General features: G+C 52.6%; 1 protein-coding gene across 1 annotated transcript in view; it reads left to right on the top strand.

Moving 5' to 3' along the window:
- The window catches only part of SHB (SH2 domain containing adaptor protein B), a 146,569-nt gene extending 138,934 nt beyond the window's left edge, over window positions 1-7,635 (top strand). Inside the window, exon 6 of the mRNA XM_048850381.2 lies at window positions 3,666-7,635. Within this exon, the coding sequence (XP_048706338.1) occupies window positions 3,666-3,849 (184 nt within the window). The 3' untranslated portion in view covers window positions 3,850-7,635. The remainder of the gene's footprint in view (window positions 1-3,665) is intronic.
- The last annotated feature ends 12,522 nt before the right edge of the window (window positions 7,636-20,157 follow it).

The following is a 20,157-nucleotide window of genomic DNA, read 5'->3' as shown; positions in this document are numbered from 1 at the left end:
CGCCCTCCCTGAATGGATCTGCAGGGCCATTGCCCTCCCGTCGCTGGGTGCAGTGCCGGAGCTGGGTGCAGGTATGCAGGTTCCGGTTTAATGGAGGCTAGTGCTGCCAATTAGCAATCTGGCAGCCAGCTCCATTGAGCTCCTTGCTTCATTACACTCCTCTTGTGACTTTCTAGCCCCTGGTCTGAACTGGCTTGGGCAGGCTCGTGCCGCTGGAGCAGGGCACGGAGAAGAGTGTATACGCGCCAGAGAGCAGGCTCCGTCACACCAAATGCGTGGCTGGGTGCTTGGAGCTGGGCAGTGAATTGTCTAGCCAGCGTGTTCCGTACAGCCTCGGCGTCTCCCATCTCCCGGGCTCTCTGAAAGGACCTGGCTTTGTTTCACCAGTCGTAGCATTGGGTCCGTTATAACGACCGTGTTCATTCAAGGTGAAATCCCAAGAAAATGGGGAGGGAGGACAGCGCTTTCCCTGCTGCTCCCTCTCCCATGGGGTGGGTGTGGAGAGCTCTCTGCCTGTTTATCTGCCTTATCCCCAGTGCATTGCTGTGTGGCGTGGCACTTGCTCAGCGTCCCATGGAGTGAGTGCTGGGCAGGGCCTGGAGAGGAAAGGAGTGTCGCTGTTGGGCCGCTCCTTTGCTCTGAGCAAATGTTAAGGACGCTTGTTCAGTGTGTCACCATCGACTCATGCGGGCGCTAAGGGACTGGATAAACCCTTCGCTCCGAGCAGTCCAGCCATGTCCCTGTGAGCCAGATGCCGGCTGCAGACACCAGCACGCTGGGAAAGAGAACAATTATTGGCTGCCTTAGCAGTACCCTGCTAACCTCAAAAAGGTCCCCCAGAAGTGTCCCAGCCTGGGATTTTGAAAATGCGGTAATGTGTTGTCCTAGTGCAGAAGCAAATTGTCTTGTGAATAGGGTCAGTTGGTTGCTTTGAGGACACTAACTGTTCTGGGGTGACTTCATAGTATTGAGCATTCTGCTGGGAACATGAAGAATAATGTTAACACCTCTTTCTTCCTTAATATTATTAAAAGTAGCACATCACTCCACTCTTCTTACCTGAGCAATAGACCTGAAGACCTTTAACAGCCTGCTCTCCAGTTCAGGCCAGATTCTTTAAATTCATATGCACCAATTTCTCTGATCCTGCTAATTTAATGGCGGACTCGTAAGCCATTTACCAGCAAAGGAAATCCACAATGAGCTGAAGGGAAGGGAACAATATATCTCCTCATAAGAACGTATTTAGAGATGTTACCCTTGGTTTGCAGGAAACCATTTAGAGAGCAATTAAGTTTCAAAAGAGAATCATTCCTATAAGAAATTGAAATTTAAATCAAGATTTAAAGCTTGCAAAGCTGTAATTACAGGGTCTGCAGTGATTTCTGCTCAACAGAGAAGGGTCATTTAATCAGAAAATTGCTTCAACAAATCTGGAAAAACTGAGCTTTCGTCTCTTCCCTAGGAGATGCTGTTTCTAGCACATGGAAGGAGAGAGCTTTTCCAAACGCTGTTTTCACAGAAGGGTGACAGGTTGTTTTTTGCTATAAATTAAACATTGAGCTTGCTGGTAAAGTGATGCTACATCCTAGTGGAAGCCGCTGTGGCAAGATGGTCCCAAGGAAGCAATGCTAGCCACGCCACCCCTTGATTCCTTTTGCACCACGTCTAGCAGCCAGGGCCTGTTGTTTTTATGTCGTCCCCGACCCCCACTCCCCGCAGGGATCCAAGATTCGCTGAGTGGGCGTGTGCCGTGCTTCGTTCTCAGTCCTGGAGTCCACAGGTGGTGATGACAGCCGCTGCCCTGTGTGCCAGGTGGTGAGGCCTGTGGCCCTGTCCTGCCCTTGCTGCTGTACAGAGCAGAACAGAGCCCTGTGGTGCCCAGGGCCTGGAGTCCAGGGGTGTCCCTAGCACGGCAGCTCTGCGCCAGGCGGGTGGGGTATGGGTGGGCAGCTGCTCTTGATGCTTAGCAGCTCGAGCAGTTGCCGTGGAACTGACTTGCCTCTTGCATGGACAGCCTCCGGGTCATTGCATTTGCCTGTAGTGTGATGCCCGTGGAAACGAGGGACGCGGCTCACTACCTACAGCCACTGTGTCCTGTGCAGTTAGGCCACGCCTGCCCTTCTGGGACAATGCGCCAGGCAGACTAGCCAGGGCAGCTCTGAGATGTGCCCCCCTCGCTATTCACCAGAGGGGATGTTGCAGTTTGATTCCTCCCCCCACTGTGCCCATCCCCTCAAGAAGGGGAAATTAAGGCTCATCGATACAGCTGGGAGCCCGAGCAGGAAGCCAGGGCCAGAAAACACTTTATACGGTATCTCCAAAGCCAATCCCTGCACTCCTTGGGCTCGCTCAGGGCCGGGCGGCGAGATGGCTTTGGGCACAGGAGAAGCGGCCTGCCCATGCACCGCTGCCAGGACTCGCTGCTGCCCCTCCCAGGAGCCAGCTGTGAAGAGAGGGCCAGGAGAGGGAAGGCCACAGCGGCACCGCCCTATCCTGGCTGGCACACGAGTGGGGGTGCTGTTCCCATCCCTCGACCGCGCCCAAGGGGCTGCACTGGCAGAATTCTGGCTCCTTGTCCTACCCCTCTCGCCACATTAGCTGCCGGAGACACAGTCACCTGGTGGGGTAGGGCAGTCCCACACCACCCGCTCTGCAGGGCTGTGGCCGGAAAGCCCTGGTCCAGCCCGTAACTCGCCTCTGTCCTTGTCAAGGCTGAGGGAAAGGCGGGGCCCTGCTGTGCTGGGAGGATCCGGCTAGGCTCGGGAGCGGAGAGGCTTGCTCTGTCTGCGGCAGTCCCTGTGCGGGTGCTCCGAGGGTTGGACTCCGCGGGGCTTGGGGCCCTCGGCAGCAGGAATCCAGCCGCCTGCTGATTCAAAGGATATTGCTGGACCCCTCTGGGAAGGGGTTTTGCACAGGTGCCTGTTACCTGCTGGTGGGGGTGGGGGCTGCATGGGGTTGGGAGCCGGAAAGCTGCAGCCCGACTCCTCTGCAGCACCTGAGACCCCCGGGTACTGCCCCAGGGAGAGTTCAGCGACCTCCCCAGCCCTCTTGCAGGGGCTGACTGAGAAGGGCCTCGCGTTCATTTAAAAGGCTGAAATGTGTCACTTCTCCAGGCCAGGGCCCTTGGCTTTTCCCGGCCTGAGTCCCTAGCTAGTCGCAGCAGGGAGCTGGCGATGTTTAGCTGTCCTGGAAGGGGCCACCAGCTGTTCTCGGGCTGTCCCACCCCAGTGCAGCTTTGGCACCCCAAAGACCAGACCATGGCCTTGCTGGGATCCCTGGGGAAAGATAGGGCTGAAACCCCAGAAGTTTCTGGGAACGAAGGCTCAAAGCCATTGAAAGGGCTCGTTATCTCTGGGGCCTGCCGGGCACTGCTCCATGTGGGCGAGCGTCAGCCCAGAGCCAGGGGTCCCCGCTGGCATGGACCGGCTGTCTGTGCTGGTGCAGGGAAGACCTCACTTGCCGCCGTGAGCTGCTAGCACAGGACAAAAGGCTGGCCTGAACGGTCTGCGCGGGTGGGCTTTTGTCTCGCTGTTCTTACGCAGCCAGCGGCATGTCGCCAGCGAAGAGGAGCCGCATTTGGATGCCGACCCTTTAATTGTGTCTGGGGGGGGGAGGGGGGGCGTGTGCAGGTATTAACACCCTCTCCTTTGCTTCCTTCACAGGAGCAGTCAAGGCTTTATGCACATGAAACTGACAAAAACCAAAGAGAAATACATCCTGGGTCAGAACAGCCCCCCGTTTGACAGCGTTCCGGAAGTCATCCACTACTATACCACCAAAAAACTGCCTATCAAGGGCGCAGAACACTTGTCCCTGCTTTACCCTGTAGCTGTCCGGACCCTATAACACTCCAATCTCACTCCTTCCTGTGGATGGGAGGTGACGGGCAAGCAACGAAGCAGGAATTACTGCTGCATCGATGACCAGAACTCAGAAACTTGAGGTTGAAATGGAGATGTCCTGCCTTTCATTTCTGATGTGTGCTGGCTGTCTGAAAACTGTTAGACAGTCCTGTGTGTATGGTACTCTTGCACTACTGTGTTTCTATTTCCATGTGAGGAGAACAGAGAGCCTTCCTGGGGGATGTTTCTGTGAATGAAAAATTGTTTCCAAATCCAAAGAACTGCTGTCAAGGGTAAATAAAGCAAACCTCTTCCTTCGATCAGGAAACTCCAAGAATATTTGTTCTTTCACTCTCCTGACTTAATACCGGTGTATGATCAAATAATCTTCCACCGGTGACATGCTGTCCTTAACAGACACTGAAATGGATGCAGATTGTTTCCGGGCTCAAGGAGAAATCAGCACATGACTGGCTTAACATGCAAGTCCTTATAGCTCTGCCCACTCACCCCATGTTAGTGTCTCTCTTCATGCACTGTCTGTCAGGATGATCCAAACACAGGAGTCTTTTGTCTCGCACAGTGTGACTAGGAGATCTTAATGAGTAATTTTACAATAGCAAAATGTGCTTGATTATTTATGAATAGGGTATGTAATTAAAATAGTGGTTTAATATATATTTTTTATCCTTTTTTGGTACATTAATAAATCTCTGAGGGTTACTGTGTTCATTTTGCAAGTGTCATTCTGAGATCAAGGCAGGCAGTTGATCCGCATTTTCCGCTCTGCCAGTGCAGCGTGCGGTGATGTATCAGCTGTGGGAGAACGTCATCTGAATGTGCCCACGTGCTGGGTTTCAGACCTTAAAAGGCTGTCAGAGGCCACGCTTCTTGTGTCCATTTTATCTGGGCAAATAATAGTCCCACTGGGGCAACTGACCCATGGCATCCAACATCCTTTCCACCTCCGGCATGGAAGAGCATGTGATAAATGGGTTTTCCAGCTCTCCAAGAGAGAAGCACAGGGTAGGAGAATGCGGCACTGCATGTTACAGGGAATTCTCGAAACTTTCATGCGAAGAGCCTGGTGCCCCTGCATCTGAAAATATTATGGTCACTGGTATTTCCTCCCCCAGCAGAATATCCAGAGTCACGGAGTATGAGGCCAGAAGCGACCACCAGATCATCCTGTCTAAGCTTCTGTACATCACAGGTCGCCTACACACTAAACCCAGAGATGGAAATGAGACCAAGGTCTTGCAGCCCCTCCGGAAACGAGACTATTACATGCTACAGGCACAGTGCAGGAGGGACCAAGGGGCACCGGTTTCCTGGCAGGGAAATTATTAAGTGAGAGATACCCAAACAAGCCTGGCGCATGACCCCCACCCACGCGCTGCAGAGGAAAGCAAAATCCCCCCAAGGTCACTGCCAATCTGATCTGGGGGAAATTCCTGCCCGAGTCCCCACATGGTGATCAGTTAGACCCTGAGCACATGGGCAAGAACCAGCCAGCTGAGCTCCTGAGAGAGAGATTGCTCGATGCCACCTCCAAGCCTGGTCCACCCCGCCCAGTGTCCCATCTCCAGCCGTGGCCATCCTTGATGCTTCAGAGGAAGGAGATCCAAAAACCTTCCCCGATCCCGAATACACTGTGGGGGGAGGAATCCCTTCCTGACCGCTGCAGGTGGCCAGCTGAAGCCCTGAAGCATGAGCTTTAGGGACATAAGATGGAAGTGAGCCCAAGGGCTGTTGAGCCCTGACCTCTGCCATCACAAGCAACACTGTCCTACCCCATCTGTGCGTAGCTGTATCTCATTACTGTCAGATGCAGAAGATGTACTACCTCCACAGTGCAAACGCAGCGGCCTCCCCAACTCAAGAGATGGCTGGCACGCTCTTTGTACGCCTGCTGAATAGGATAACTGACAAACTGTGTTTGCACGTGAATGCTGGAACTGGTGAAATCCAGTAGCCAGGTAGTCCTGATCCTGGTCTGTCATCACCTCGCCGTCTAGAACACTGTGTATTTATACGTCAGTGACTGGAGCAGAGATTTGGTTACTTGCAGTTTACAGACTTTACAGACTGCAATAAGGCTGTGAAAAATGTCTGTTATTTAATTCACCTTTCTCTCCACCTCTCTCCCCCTCATACATGCTTTGAAATAAGTGCTGATTGAGAAGTGTAATGGGATAATCATTACTCTAATGCCTGTAAAATACTGCTTCATTGTACTGTATAATGTGAAAAGAACCTCCAGGATGTTCCATAATGATGTTTCCAGATTGATAGTATGCATTTCGCTGCCTGGTTTTTTTTTAACCCTGTCTGTTCCAGATGTGAATTGGGTATAGGGAATTCCAGCATTAGTTCGAACAAGTCTGTGAGCTGGTTGTTAATACCAAGGATAGCTCTGTATAATACCGTGGTCAGCTCATGGACGTTCCAACTGAATCTGCATTGCAGGAAGATGGCTATGGTTTCCTTACCCTTGAAGTGAGGGTTGTGTGGTGGTCTTTACAAATGGCTGAACTTACCCTACAGGTTCCCTGTTCATCTGCTCCTCAGTGACTCCCCCAGGACATAGGCAGGCAGTGGAATTCCAGATGTTACTTCTCAGATACGGGGATGTGGGGGCCACTTTTGGTTTAACATTGGGGCAGATAGGAGTGGAGAGAGCTTGTGACTTGGGCTACATGGGTCCCAGCGCATATAAATAAGGACACTTCCTTCCTCCCTGGAGCAGGCCAGAGGTGAATTCTTAACCCCCACTCCCTGTTCCTCCAGAGCAAGGAGGAACCCTGGGAAGGGTGTGTCTGAGTCCCACTTGCCCCAGCCCCAAGGCATAACCTTAGCCTAGCCTTCCCCAGTGATCCAAACTTCCAAGCTGCCCTTTTTGCATCTTCAAGTGCATTTTGTTTTTATTCTGTAACTTGTCTCTCTGTGGTTTTGCGGTGGAATAATCATTTTAGATCCCTATGTCTTCACCACAATGAAGTGCAAAGACCAGGAGTCAATTAACGGAGAGCCTAGCCAGGCTTTTGTGAGCCGGGGGTGGTGGGGGGAGAGGAATTGTCAAGTAAGGTTTTGTACAAGGGCCGGATCCAAATGCCATTGACGTTGGTGGGAGTGACGTCCATGACCTGTGGGTCTGGGCCGACGTGATTAAGGCAGTCGGATCAAATCCCTACAGCCATGTGTGTAGCACATAATACATGCTGAGGAACAACCTGAGGCCTGGGCTACCTTAGAAAATTAGGGTGGTTTAACTACATCAGCCCGGGGTTTGAGTAAACCACCCCCCAGAGCGGCATGGTTAGGCTGACCTTAGCCCCCATGTAGGCAGTGCTAGGTTGACCTCGCTGCCAGCTCTGGGTCACCTACGCTGCTGGGAGAGCCCCTCCTGCTGGCATAGGTATTGCTGTACTGAAGTGCTCCTGGAGCATGTAGGTGTAGACAAGCCCTGAGTTTGGGAAAGGAAAGAGTCTCTCCAACCAGTGTGTTCTAATGACGGGGGTGGGGGGGAACTTTTGAAAAAATAAATTGCTCAGTAACCGCGGCATAAATAAAACCAGGAGTTTGTTTGCACTGTAATGTTGTCTTTGTTTATTTAAGTGATTGTGTGATATTTTTCCAGTTTAAAAAAAAAAAAAAAGAAAAAGAAACCCTTTGTACCGTACAGTGAAAATGTGGTCTGTTGCAGTTTGTGATATTGCTTATGGCTGAGAGAACAAGTAGCAATCATGCCTGTAAAGTCCATTAAAAGTTTATTTTAAAAAATTATAAACCTCTCCCTTTTCTTCCTCTAATTGTGGAGGTTTCCTCTTTGTCAGCATGTATTCAGATTTTCATGAACAGCGAACAATGGAAGCTATTCTTCTCTTGGAAAGCCACTTGCATTCAGGTTTCTTGGGTTTTGTAAGGCTGGCGTGGCCGCAGCGTGCAGTGAAAATAATTATTATGCCATATTCTATTTAGTCCACATTCTGCCAGGCATCTCAGCCCTATTCAATATTCTGCCTTGCCAACTACCTTCAGTTCTTTCATTGCCCCTAGAAATTCCCCCCTCTGCAGAGGGTACAGCACAAGGTCTAGGGTAGTGGTGCCCAAACTTTTCATGGTGCGCTCCCCCACCCCCTTACCAGTAGTGGAATCTGCCCATGACCCCCTTCCCCCATTACTACACAGTTGGCTCAGCAGAGGAGCTTGAGCTGGGAGCAGAACTGGGGCAGGGGATGAGCTGGGGCTAGAGGAAAGGAGGGTGGAGCAGGGGGCAGAGTGGAGCTGCAGCTGGAGTCAAAGTGGGGCTGGTTGGGGCTCCCTCCTTGCCCCCTGTGGGGGCTGGCCCAGATCCTGCCATGCACCCCTCCAACATTCCTCCGTGCCCCCCCAGGAGGTTGCGCCCCACGGTTTGGGGACCACCAGTCTAGGGCATCATTTCGATCCCTCAAGGCATCACTTTAACCCCGTGGTGTACGTGCAAGGAGACCCGTGCCCTGTAAATGTGTGTGTGGTTGGGAGACCCGATCTTCTCTCTCGTTACACTGTCTTCCCTGTGTTACTGCCCTTCAGCACTGTTACTCTCCGGTGTATAAAGCAGCAGGGTAAAAGTGATCGAACTCCAGACTGTCGTGCAGCTAGCATGGAGTTGATGGTTGTGGAACCTGCACTGTCTGTTGCTCCTGAAGGGTTTTTCCACATTGTGCAGCGTTTGCCTTAGTTTGCAGCTGATTAAAATGAAAATAAATGATTATCAGATACCTCTGGGGCGAAAGGATGGATAGGCTTGTTCTTCTGGAAGGAACCAAAAGCAGAATCAGTTACCCAGCAGGGGTCTGCTTTGGCATTGATATAAAGAAAAGAAACTGCATTGAATTCAGTCAATTAATATTCCTACTTGTTTGTTGTTGTTCTTCATTTCAATCTGAACTCAGGCAGGTTCTTGCCATCTGGCGGCTAGTGGGACTTTCTGTGTCCCATGAGGTGGTGCTTTCACTGTGGCTCCGCCCAGCCATGCCAAGAACCTCAGTACCCGTGGCCCCTTTGCTGAAATCAGTCCCAGAAGGTGCAGGTGAAAGTGAATGGGCCCAAGTTTCCAGCAATTGTCTGCGACTTTGGCTGCCCAATCTGGACCATGAGTGGCTGCTTTCAGAGGTGCTGAGCACACCAGCTTCCAGCGACTGTGGTTGGGGCTGCGGGAACTCGGCAATGCTTTAAAGTGGGCCACCCAAAATAAGAGAGCAGTTCCGAAACGGGGCTTCGGCACCTCGACTTCTCTTTCTCAGCAGAATAAGGGGCAAGGCTTATGGCAGGGCCGTGCGAGGAGCCTGCAAGCTCACGGGAGCTAACTGAGAGATTCCTACTGCCTTGGAGACTGGTCCAATGGCCACTCCATTGACTTCCCAGAGGCTGGAGCAGATGCCCACTGCTGAGCAAAGGGAGCGCACAGTGGGTGGGGTGTGACTGTCCCTGCACGCAGGCACAAACAATGGCTCTAGTGGGGGAGAATCAGGTCATCCCCTTCTGTGCTGCCCATGATGCCTTTCATGGGCCCCGATGTTGCTGCCAGGAACGCGGCCCCACCAAACAAGATGCAGATCTTAGGGGTTCTTAATGCAGGCTGCCATTTCCTCACTGTAGCTTCCTTTCGTGCACAGGAACCCACCGTGAAAATGGGCTTGAAGTAAAATGGCCCAGCCCGGCTGTCTGCACCGTCTGAACTGGAGTTAATGCAGCGAGGAGAATGAGTGGGCCTGACGGCAGCAAGTCCCATTAGAGAACGGTGGATTGTAACTTTCTTAGCACGTTCTAAATCAAATCCCGGACATGAGGCTTGATGATGGGGTAAACTCTTGGCAGCGTTACAGTCTGTGGGAGTTCTGCCATTGACTTCAGTCGGGCCAGGATTTCACCCATAATTATCACTAATTAACATATCACACCTTCACTTTTAAAAATTCACTTTTTTTCCTATAGGTGAATACGCTGTCGGGAGCCTGGTCTGTGGATGGGAATTGCTCCTTGTAGGGGAGTGTTCTGGATTGAGGATAGAAAAAGAGGCCACCATTGGCTGGTTAAAGAACACGATGGTGCGGGTTAGGCAGTTCTTCACACTCCCAGCATTCTCTCTCGCACAGGGGTGTAAATCAGGAGGAGGGACTTGGCTGCGATGAGAGGGAGAGAAGGAATGGCCTGCGAAGTGCCTCCCAAGCTGGCAGCTGGGGCGGGCAGAGGCAGTTTGGTGGGTATGGGATTTTAGTGGCTTAAGACATCTACCAAACGGCAGGAGAAGGACCCAGACAAGCTCCCGGAGCTGAGTGGAAGAGCTGTGGCTGCCAATCGGATTGGGACAGGACGGGGAAGGAGGGGACAGTGGGCACTGGAGTCTCCTTGGGCACATGACAAGAGTGCCTGACCTTCGCTACCCTCCTCCTCCTTCTCCTGTCTCTTGGGCCATCCCCGCTTTGCTTCTCACAGGCGGCCTGGAGCTCTTAGGGCAGAGAATGGGGCTCTGGTACCTCACCCGAGGGCGCCCAGCAGCTGGCAGTTCTCAGCCAGCTGGTGATGGACAGCAGGAGGCTACCCAGTGCCACCAGCTCTGAGCCCCTTGGCATGCGACGAACCACTGGGTTGGGGAGCGGCGGGGTTCCATTGCCTCACCCCATGGCTCCAGCATGGGTTCCTGGAGCCTCAGTGTGTGCCTGGCTCTGGGCTCTGTTGTGTGTGTACCTGTCTTTGCCTTCTCCGCACGGCGATCGCACCCTTCTGCTTTGGCCACGGAGCTGCCCCTGCTCAGTGACAGGTGAGCCCTGCGCTGCGGATCAGCCCAGCAATGGCAGTCGGGGGTGGAGCTGGAGGAAGTGCACAGCCTCGGGCCATCAGTGACTGGCAGATACGCTGCGGGTTTGCCAGTTGGTGTCCCGGCAGGGGATGCTCCTCCCGGCCCAGGACTAGTTCAAGGGCTGGGGATTCTGAGCATCACCCCTCTCTTCCGGGCGGCAGGTATAAAACACACACACCTGGACCACGGTGATGATGCACTGTCTGTAACTGACCGAGAGACCTCACGCAACAAGGGCTGGCTGACCATTATTTGGGGAGGTGGAGGTGGGAACGTTTTCAGAAGAACGACTAGGAGTTTTGTTTTCATTCAAAATTGTTCACTTCCCCCTCCCCCGCCCTCTTGCTTTTTTGTCTTGCACTAGAAAAGTGTGTTTTTTAAACCATTGGTTGTTTCCATTGGTAAAGCGGGAGCAGTGAGCGGGAAGGGGAATCTTTTTCTAGTAAGGATGAAAGGGAGAACAGTAAAAAATCGGCGAGGAAGTGCAAATTCTCCTATTTAAAAAATGAAGTATTTTGAATTTATTAGAAATTCTTTGCTGCCAATTATTTAAACCCCCCCCCACAAACTTTCACACTTGATTAAACTTTTTTTTTTTGACTCAAACCCACCTTTTAATGGAAGCAACTTCTTCCAGCCTGAATTGGAGCCAGCCTCCCAGGGCCATACAGCCACCGAGCTCGTGTTGTCCTGCACGGTTTGTAAAGGGCAGACAACCTAGAGTTAGGAGCCCTACATTGTACCAGCATTGCGACTACTGCGCCAACCTGCGGGCAGGTAACCCCCCTCATGAGACGCTGGTGTGGGATGTGGAAAAGGATGGGGGGGGTTAACGGTTAATGCTGTCTGAATCCCAAAGGCTCCGGTATCTCCTGATGCGGGGAAACCTAGGGGAGCCCCAGAACTGGGGGAGGGCAAAAGTGCCTGAAAACCACCCCAACTCTCCCATGCTGCACGGTGTGGGCACAGCTCAGACGCTGGCCCAGCACGGACCTTTCCTGCCCCTGTGGAGCGGTGCCCTGCTGTCTGGAGCGGGCACATCCCCGAGCAGATCAGCCATGGAGCGGGCCTGCCACACCTGCGGAAAAGGGGAGAGGTCCGGGCGGTATTGTGTGACGATCCTGAGCAACATGTGTGTCGACTGCCCTTGGCAGGCTGATTCACCCTGGAAATGGCTGTGAAATCTACCCGACGCTGGGGATCTTTAGCACCTGCGCTCCGTGAGCCCTGCGGCTGGTATACCCAGAGCTGGCCCACTCACCGCCCCGAGTGTGGGGAAACCCTCTGCTTAGTGCACCTGCTTTTCAGCTGGGAGCCTTCCCGAAGCATGAGCATGCAGGGCTGGACACCGGCTAGAAGGAAAGCGGGTCCTGAGGGTTCGGCTAGGGGCTGCTGTCTATTGAAAGTGAAATGTTTGCAATGAGTTTGGGAGGCGGGGGGGAGATGAAAAAGCAAAGGAGAGCACAGTTCTCATTTGGACTGGAGATGGGGGCAGATTTGTAAGAGGGAAGGGAAGGGGCCGGGCCAGTGGAAGAATCATCATTTGAACTCCAGATTGGTTCTTTCTTTCTAAGGGATCAACTGTAGCGCACCCAGACGTTCTGGGCCGGAAGCAGGAATCCCTGGGTGAGGTCCCTGGCCTCTGCTATACAGGAGGTCAGACAGATGATCGCAATGGTCCCTTCTGGCCTTAAAAGTCTATTAAGACAACTGACAATCCACGAACATTTTATTAAGGCCTCGTCTGCCCACAGCGTGGTGCTCCTGTCACTGAAGGTCTGATTCTGTACTGGTTTAGCCAGACCGGTCCCCCTTGGGGCATGGACGCTCTGATCGGTTTAAAGCAGGTTATTCTGGTTTAACTTACCTCCAAGCTCACAGGCACAAGCGAAACAGCTATGACCAGCCTTAAACCAACAGAGATCCACACACCAAAGATGCACCTGTTTGCCTGGGTTTAATTGGACCCATTGTTTAGACAAAGCCTTTGAGTTCTAGTTACCAATAGAAAGACAGAGATTATTTTAAGTGCCTGGTCTCTGTACATATAACCCCAGATTTTCAGATGCTGGCTTCTGTGTCTGCATACCCAAATCAATCCATGTGTGTGTCCACACCTGGGGCTCTTCCTTCGGCTTTTAGTACAGCCCCAAAACACAGGGTTAAACACTGCTAGCTTTTCAATTAGCGCAGCCTATCAGGATTGGTGGAGGCCCTCTGGGCTCTTCACAAACTGGGATCAGAGTCACATGACATATACACAGGTGGCGGAAGGGGCCCATTTCATAGCTGTCCTACGTAGATGCAATGCTATTGATTGCACTGGAGTGGGTCAGCCTTACCCCACTGGTGACTGGGTCCCAGCATGTGCTGCCCTCGCAGAGTTAAATCAGATGCGCTGGTTTATCTTCTGCTGGATTTAGAGAACATTGTTTTTCACACATGGAACGTTCTCTTGGAGTCACACCCGAGAGACCCAGTGCAGGGCTGTGATGCGTGTTACCTGAAACTAGTAATATTCATGATATGAAATTTCCGGTGTTTAATTTGTACTTGTGTCACTTACCACAGAGGTTCTCAACCTTCTTCTTTCTTAGCCTCCCTTCTCTTCCCCCTCACCCCATGCTATAAAAACTCTACGGCCCATCTGTGCCCCAACAACTGGTTTTCTGCACAGCTAGTGGATTTTGGCGGATCCTCTGAAACCTGCTCGCCACCCCATGAAGGGGCCCTGGGCCCCTCCTTGAGAACCACTGACTTACAGCATCTGCGGTCAGCTGAGGAGATTGGAAATGAAACTTACTCACTGCAGTGTTATGATCCCTTGTAACAAGGAAATAATCTAAATTCCCCGGATGGGGAGTGGTTTGGGATCTGTTCGGTCACCTTCCCCTGAACACAAGAAATGGGAGGCAGATAGGCCCCCTGGGGGTTAGGTGCCTATATACCTTTGAGGATCTGGGCCATAACCCTTCAGTTCTCCTGTATCCCCATCTGCCCCCCCTGCCCATGTCACGCCCACAGTTGCAGGGTGCTCACTGCAGGGCTGTGTTCAGGAACAGGTGTCACGCCCCAGGGTGGTTACTCTATAAACGGGGTGTGAACGCAGCGCTGCTCTCCCTGGCACAGGGCTCTGCCCAGCGGCTTCCCAAGGTGCACTGATGTGTCCAACAGCTGATGTGCCTTGCGGCTCGTGGGTTGGAAGTTAACCCTGTTGCTGAAGGGGTGGGTCAGTGATATTGTCTGTACTAACTGTACTCCAGGATCAATTTCTCAACCCCGGCATTATTAGTTACGGACCCAGAAATTAAGGGTCAAGTTTCTCCTGGGGGCTGCTTGGGCAGTCCTACCGGGTAGAAGTCCTAGGTGGGCAGGAACTAGGACTGGAGAATTTGTCAGCTGTTCCTGTCATGGGGAAATAACCATCCAGAATCACAAGCCACGTGCCTGGCTGGACAACAGCTGACACCCACGCCCAAGGCATTCCTGACAGTAACTCATTGTCATAGGAGTTATTAAAGCATCTGCTGCTGTTCTGTCCAGGAACAAGTCTACACCGCTCTGTCAGGGTCTCCTGCCCTCCCATGGAGCTTGCTGTGGTGTTTTCTTCCAACTCTTTTAAGGACGCCACCCAGCTGCCTGTTTGGGATTGGGCACGTCGCTAATGCTAACTCGCTGGCTAGTACACTCCCAAAGGGCCCAGAGCTGAGCAGCCACGGTACCGATCTCCCCAGGTGGAGCTGAAGGGAGCTGGGGGCACCCCCTGTCCCCCCAAGGTCTCTCTGCTTGCACCCCAAGTTGGGGTAGGCTCAGGGGGTCTCGCAATGAGCACTGCAGTTCCCGGGCACTGTCTCGGAGCTGCAGGCACCACCCCACACTGAGGTCTGTGTCTGGCTGATTTCATGGAAGCGTTCCTGAAGGGGGAGACGGCGGCCGCTCTCAGGTCTCAGACATTTCAAGCTCTGCCCCCCGCGTACCCGTACCTCTCCCCGCTGTGAGGCCAGGTGATCCGTCACCGGTTTCCACTCAGCTAACCCCCTTGAGCCCAGTGGAGATGGTCCAGATTTATACCGGAGATCCGCGGCCGGTCTGGCCAGTCCCGGGTAGTCACAGCCAACGCAGCTTCCCTGGGAACTGGGCTCCCAAATCCCCTGGGATGCCTTTAACCCTCGGCTCTGCCCCAGGCCTCACCCTGCTCCCGTGTGATCTGGGCAAGGAGCCCTGATGCGTGGCCCAGCCCTGTGCACGGCTGTGGAGTGTTGGCTCCTAAAAGAACGGTCAGCAGTGAGCAGGAGGGCTAGGGGCAGCAAAAATGCCCCTGAGTTCAGCCAGAACCGCTCCTGGGGATGGGTGAGAAGCACAAGGGAGAGCCAAGGGTCAGCTGCCATTGGAGGTGGCAGGCAAGCAATGGTGGGCCATTGCTGCCACCACGTGGGGGAATTCCAGATCACAGCAAAGGGTCTCTGCAGCCCGAGGCTGAGGCCAAACTGTGCACAGAAATCCCTGCTATTTGCTTTTCCTCTGCGCTGGCCTGAAGCAGCACGAGCGGTCACTGCACCCAGAGGTGGTGCACAGGATTTTCCGAACATGGGGCACTCCCCAAGTGGACCTGTTCGTGACCCGGCAGAACTGCCGGTGTCCCCGCTTCTGCTCAAGGGGAGGGCTGGGCATGGGCGTGATCTCCGACGCCTTCCTTCTGCCCTGGTCAGGCCAACTTCTCTATGCCTTTCCCCCGATTCCAGTGATCGGCAAGGTCTTGGAAAAGATAAAAACGGACAGGGCCTGGGTCCTCCTGATCGCCCCAGCATGGCCCAGGCAACATTGGTACGGGACTTTCACGAGCTTGGCAGTCAACTCACCGTGGCTGTTGCCGTCCCGCCCAGACCTGCTCTCCCAGGACCAAGGTCGTCTCCTCCACCCCAACCTAGCGGCACTTCACCTCACAGCGTGGCTGCTCAATGGTTAGGTCGGGAGGAGAGGACTTCCTGGGAAGGGGTTCAGCACTTCCTCCTGAGAGCAGGTGACCCTCTGTGCGTCAGGCCTACCTGGCAAAATGGTCTTAGTTTTCCCGGTAGGCTGCTAGTCGGGGCGTCTCGCCTGTGGCTGCTCCGATCCAGCTTATATTAGACTACCTCCTTCATCTTAGAGCCCAGGGCCTAGCTCCCTCGTCCGTCAAGGTGCACTTGGCGCCATATCGGCCTTCCACCCACCAGTGCAGGGTCACACGATATTCTCTCATGCCATGACTGGCCGATTCCTTAAGGGCTTGGATGCCTCTTCCCGTGTGTTAGGCCCCTGGTCCCACAGTGGGACTTGAACTTGGTGCTGGCTAGGTTAACTGGACCTCCATTTGAACCGCTAGCTACATGCTCCTGGTCGCACCTCTTGTGGAAGGTAGCCTTCCTGGTGGCGATCACGTCTGCTAGATGGGTCTCGGCGGGCCGGGCCCTGACCTCCAAACCCCCGTACATGGTGTGCCATAAGGATAAGGTCCAGCTCTGACCACATCCTTCATTCCTCCCCAAGGTGGTCTCTGCCTACCATATGGGTCAGGACATTTTCCTGCCATTGCTCTGTCCCAAACCCCACAAGTCCAGTGAGGAGTGCCGCCTCCATATGCTGGATGTGAGACGGGCTCTGGCTGTTTACCTGAAATGTACAAAGCCATTCAGGAAGTCCTTGCAGCTGTTCATCGCCTCGGCCGAATGCATGAGAGGTCAGCCGATCTCCACTCAGCAGCTCTCCAACTGGATCACCTCGTGTATCCGTACTTGTTACGACCTGGCGGGAGTCCCTCTGCCGTCGATTGTGAGGGCACACTCAACCAGGGCACAAACCTCGTCGGCTGCCTTTCTGGCCCATGTCCCTACTCAGGACATCTGTAGGCCTGCCACATAGTCATCGGTTCACATGTTCACCTCACATTATGTGATCGTCTCCCAAACCAGGGAGGATGCCGGATTTGGCAGGGCTGTACTCTGTCCCAAGTGTCTGTGGACTCCTACCCACCTCCAACGGATATAGCTTGGAATCACCTATTGTGGAATGCACATGAGCAATCCCTCGAAGAAGAAAAGACAGTTCCCTTTTCCATAACTGGTGTTCTTCGAGATGTGTTGCTCATGCTATTCCACACCCTGCCCTCCTTCTCCTCTGTCGGAGTTGTCCAGCAAGAAGGAACTGAGGGTGGGGGGAGCGCACAGCTCCCCTTATACCACGCCATGCAGGTGCCACTCCAGGGATCGCTGGGGCACACTCCCTTTTGGGTACTGCTAGGGGAAAAACTTCCGGCACCGGTGAACATGGCGAGCACGCACACCTATTGTGGAATGGACAACTCGAAGAACACCAGTTACAGAAAAGGTAACTGTCTTTTCTTGGCCTTGAAATGGGCCATTACTGAGAAGTTTTGTGACTACTTGTATGGTGCTAGCTTTCAAGTGTGGACAGACAGCAATCCGCTGACTTACAGTGTTGACAAGTGCTAAGCTGGATGCTACAGGGCAGAGATGGGTGGCCGCCTTGGTGAGCTACGAGTTCAGCATTCAGTACCGATCAAGGAGAAGCAATGTAGATGCAGATGCACTGACCCGGCATCTGCAGCCATTGGAAATTGCTGTGATTCTTATGGATGGAGTGAGAGTTATTTGCAATGGGAGTGATCAAGAGTCAGAGGCCCGCGAGAGTCTTCATGGTTGTGTTGCAAGAACTCTGGGTCTGCCCCCTGAAAGCGTGTCATCTGCCTCCGTGAACTATATTGTGTTGGACCAATCTCCCTTGTCCATGCTCAATGCTCCTGACTGTGAAAAAGCCCAACTGCAAGATACTGACATTTGTGACACACGACTTGCAAAAAGAGAGGGGCGAAACCCTGCTGCAATTATTCCATGTACCCCCGAGGGTAGACCGCTATTGAGAGAATGAAGCAAGCTAAAACTGATACAGGGAGTGCTGCACCAGATCACATTAGATCCTTTACAAAAACAACAAACACAACACGTGCTACCAAAAGAGTACAGAGCCCTGGCCATGAGGGCCCTGCAGTATGGCTTTGGACATTTGGGAATTGAGAGAACCCTGGAACTTATTCATAGTAGGTTCTACTGGCCCCGGATGGCCAACCATGTATGCAAGAAATGTGCTCGGTGTGTTCAAAGAAAAACTCTGCCCACTAGAGCTGCACATCTGAAGAATATCACCAGCAGGAAACCTCTGGAGCTGCTAGGCATTGATTTCTTGTCTTTAGAAGTGGACAGGAGGAATGTTGGGAACATTTTAGTCGTGACTGACCATTTTACATGGTATGCACAGGCATATCCAACACATGACCAGAGGGCCACCACTGTTGCTCGAGTGTTGTGGGAGAAAGACTACTGGGGCGAATACCACGACTGCCGCCCGGCAAGAGCAGGCAGGGTGAAAAGGGTGCATCGGGGAGCAGTGCAGTGCAGGTATCTGCCTGTCAGTCTGCATTGGAGAGGGTCTGAAATCCAATCTAGAACCACTAATTAAACTCTGCTCTGCTTAACAGTGGCTGGACATGCCTCAGCAGCCCTGGAAAGCAATCAGCCAGGAAGAGGATTGGGTGCAGCACTGAAGCATTGCAGATCTGCCCGTGGCCAGTGCAGCGATTGATGGCACTGAGCTTTCAGCCTGGGCTAGAGACTGCAGGGATTTGTAACATGCAACATGCCAAAGAAAAGGAAAAGTCCACGTGAGCTGGGGAGGAGCACGTGAGGGTCATCACCTCTCACCAGGTGCATGTGAGCAGCACAGCCAGGTCTGTCAGTGACACCTGCTCTCAGGACACAAGATCTGCACCACCCCACTGCTCCTGGAATGGGGGGACAAAGCAGACTCTGCAGAGCCACGCCACAGCGTCCACTGGCAAGTGGGTGGGCAGACCACAGTTCTCCCCTTGGCTGCTCCAGGGACAGCTCAGCTGTGCACTTAGAGGGCTAGAAATATGGCCTCAATCTAGGCCCACATGTAACGGCAGCTAAGTGTCCTGACTCACAAAGGCTTGAGTTAAAGTGACAAAACCAGAGGGAGCTAGAATTTCTTTGTAGACCTTTGTTCATCAAGATTTATCCCAGAAGCTGGGAATGGGCAAAGGATGGATCAGTTGATGATTCCCTGTTCTGTTCATTCCCTCTGGGGCACCTGGCATTGGCTGCTGTCGGCAGACAGAATACTGGGCTAGATGGACCTTTGGTCTGACCTAGTATGGCTGTTCTTATGTTCTTATTTGAATGGAGATTTTCTTTCTCCCCTTTTCTGCAAGAGCTGGATTTTCCCAGCTCTCCGCAAGCTTCCCCATCTGGGCACTGGGGACAGTTGCTATGTCCTGTTGCCCTTGGTGCGTCTCATGCTTTGGTGGCATGCTCATTCATTAGGTTGCTATTAATGTGTGGAGCGTTTGTGATAAAAGGTGCCAGGGACAAATGAAGGCTGTTTTATTCCTAGCGATCTTAGCGCATTGTGATGGAGGTGGAGCTGCTCTGTGATAACTGAGGAACACTCCGGTGACCTGGTTATTGGGATGTTTGCTGTATGATTATGTTGGGTTAGTTGAACAGGGGGAGCTGTCTGGAAAAACAAGCCGGAAGTGAAATAATAGTTCAAGCTAAACCATACCCCAGTAAATGTTGCAGGGTTGTTCTGAGACAATACGTGAACTGTTCGCTTTGAAGACTCTGCCTGCCAGCTCCAGAACTAGTTTGGACAAGCAGGTCTCTTGCTCTCAGGCTTGTCTACACGAGGGGTTAGCTTGCACTGAGTTCACGCCCACTAACTAGTGTGCAATACACAGTAATAGCATGCATGGGGGACACCTGAACCCTTTGCACTGTGTACATGTGGGCGGGGCTTGGTGTGCACTAAACACGTGGCATTTTGGGTGGGTATCCCATAGTCCTTAGCTTTGCTGCTGAGCTGTGTGCATGCTGGGATTTCCCTTGCTGTGCATTGTGGGACGCTTAGCAGAAGCCAGTGGAATTCTAGGATTTGGGGTTGGTGATAAATAAGAGGGGGCACCCAGCCAGCCAGTTGGCTATGGTATCCCTCTTGGTGGTTGTTCTCTACTTGCTTTACCTGTAAAGGGTTAACAAGCCACAGATGAAAGGAAGGGAGTGGGCACCTGACCAAAAGAGCCAATGGGAGGGCAAGAACTTTTTAAAATTGGGAAAAAACTTCCCTTTCTCTGTGTGTTGTGGTTCTCCGGAAAAGAGGGGAACAGGGAGTAGTTATGCTATGAGAAGCTTAAGCCAGATATGAAAAACCATCAGATCATACCTAGAGATTGCTTATCTGAAACCCCAGAAAAGTAAGTAAATTAGGGAATGTCTAGAAAGACGCAATTAGGTTTATTTCTGTTTATTTCTTATTGGTTTGAGCACTCCGCTGTGCTAACCCCAAATGCTTTTTATTTTGCTTGTAATTTATTTTACGCTGGACCTCAAGAAGGTT

Source organism: Caretta caretta, chromosome 5, assembly GCF_965140235.1.
Source record: "Caretta caretta isolate rCarCar2 chromosome 5, rCarCar1.hap1, whole genome shotgun sequence".
Lineage (NCBI taxonomy): Eukaryota > Metazoa > Chordata > Testudines > Cheloniidae > Caretta > Caretta caretta.
This window is presented reverse-complemented; position numbering and strand designations above follow the sequence as displayed.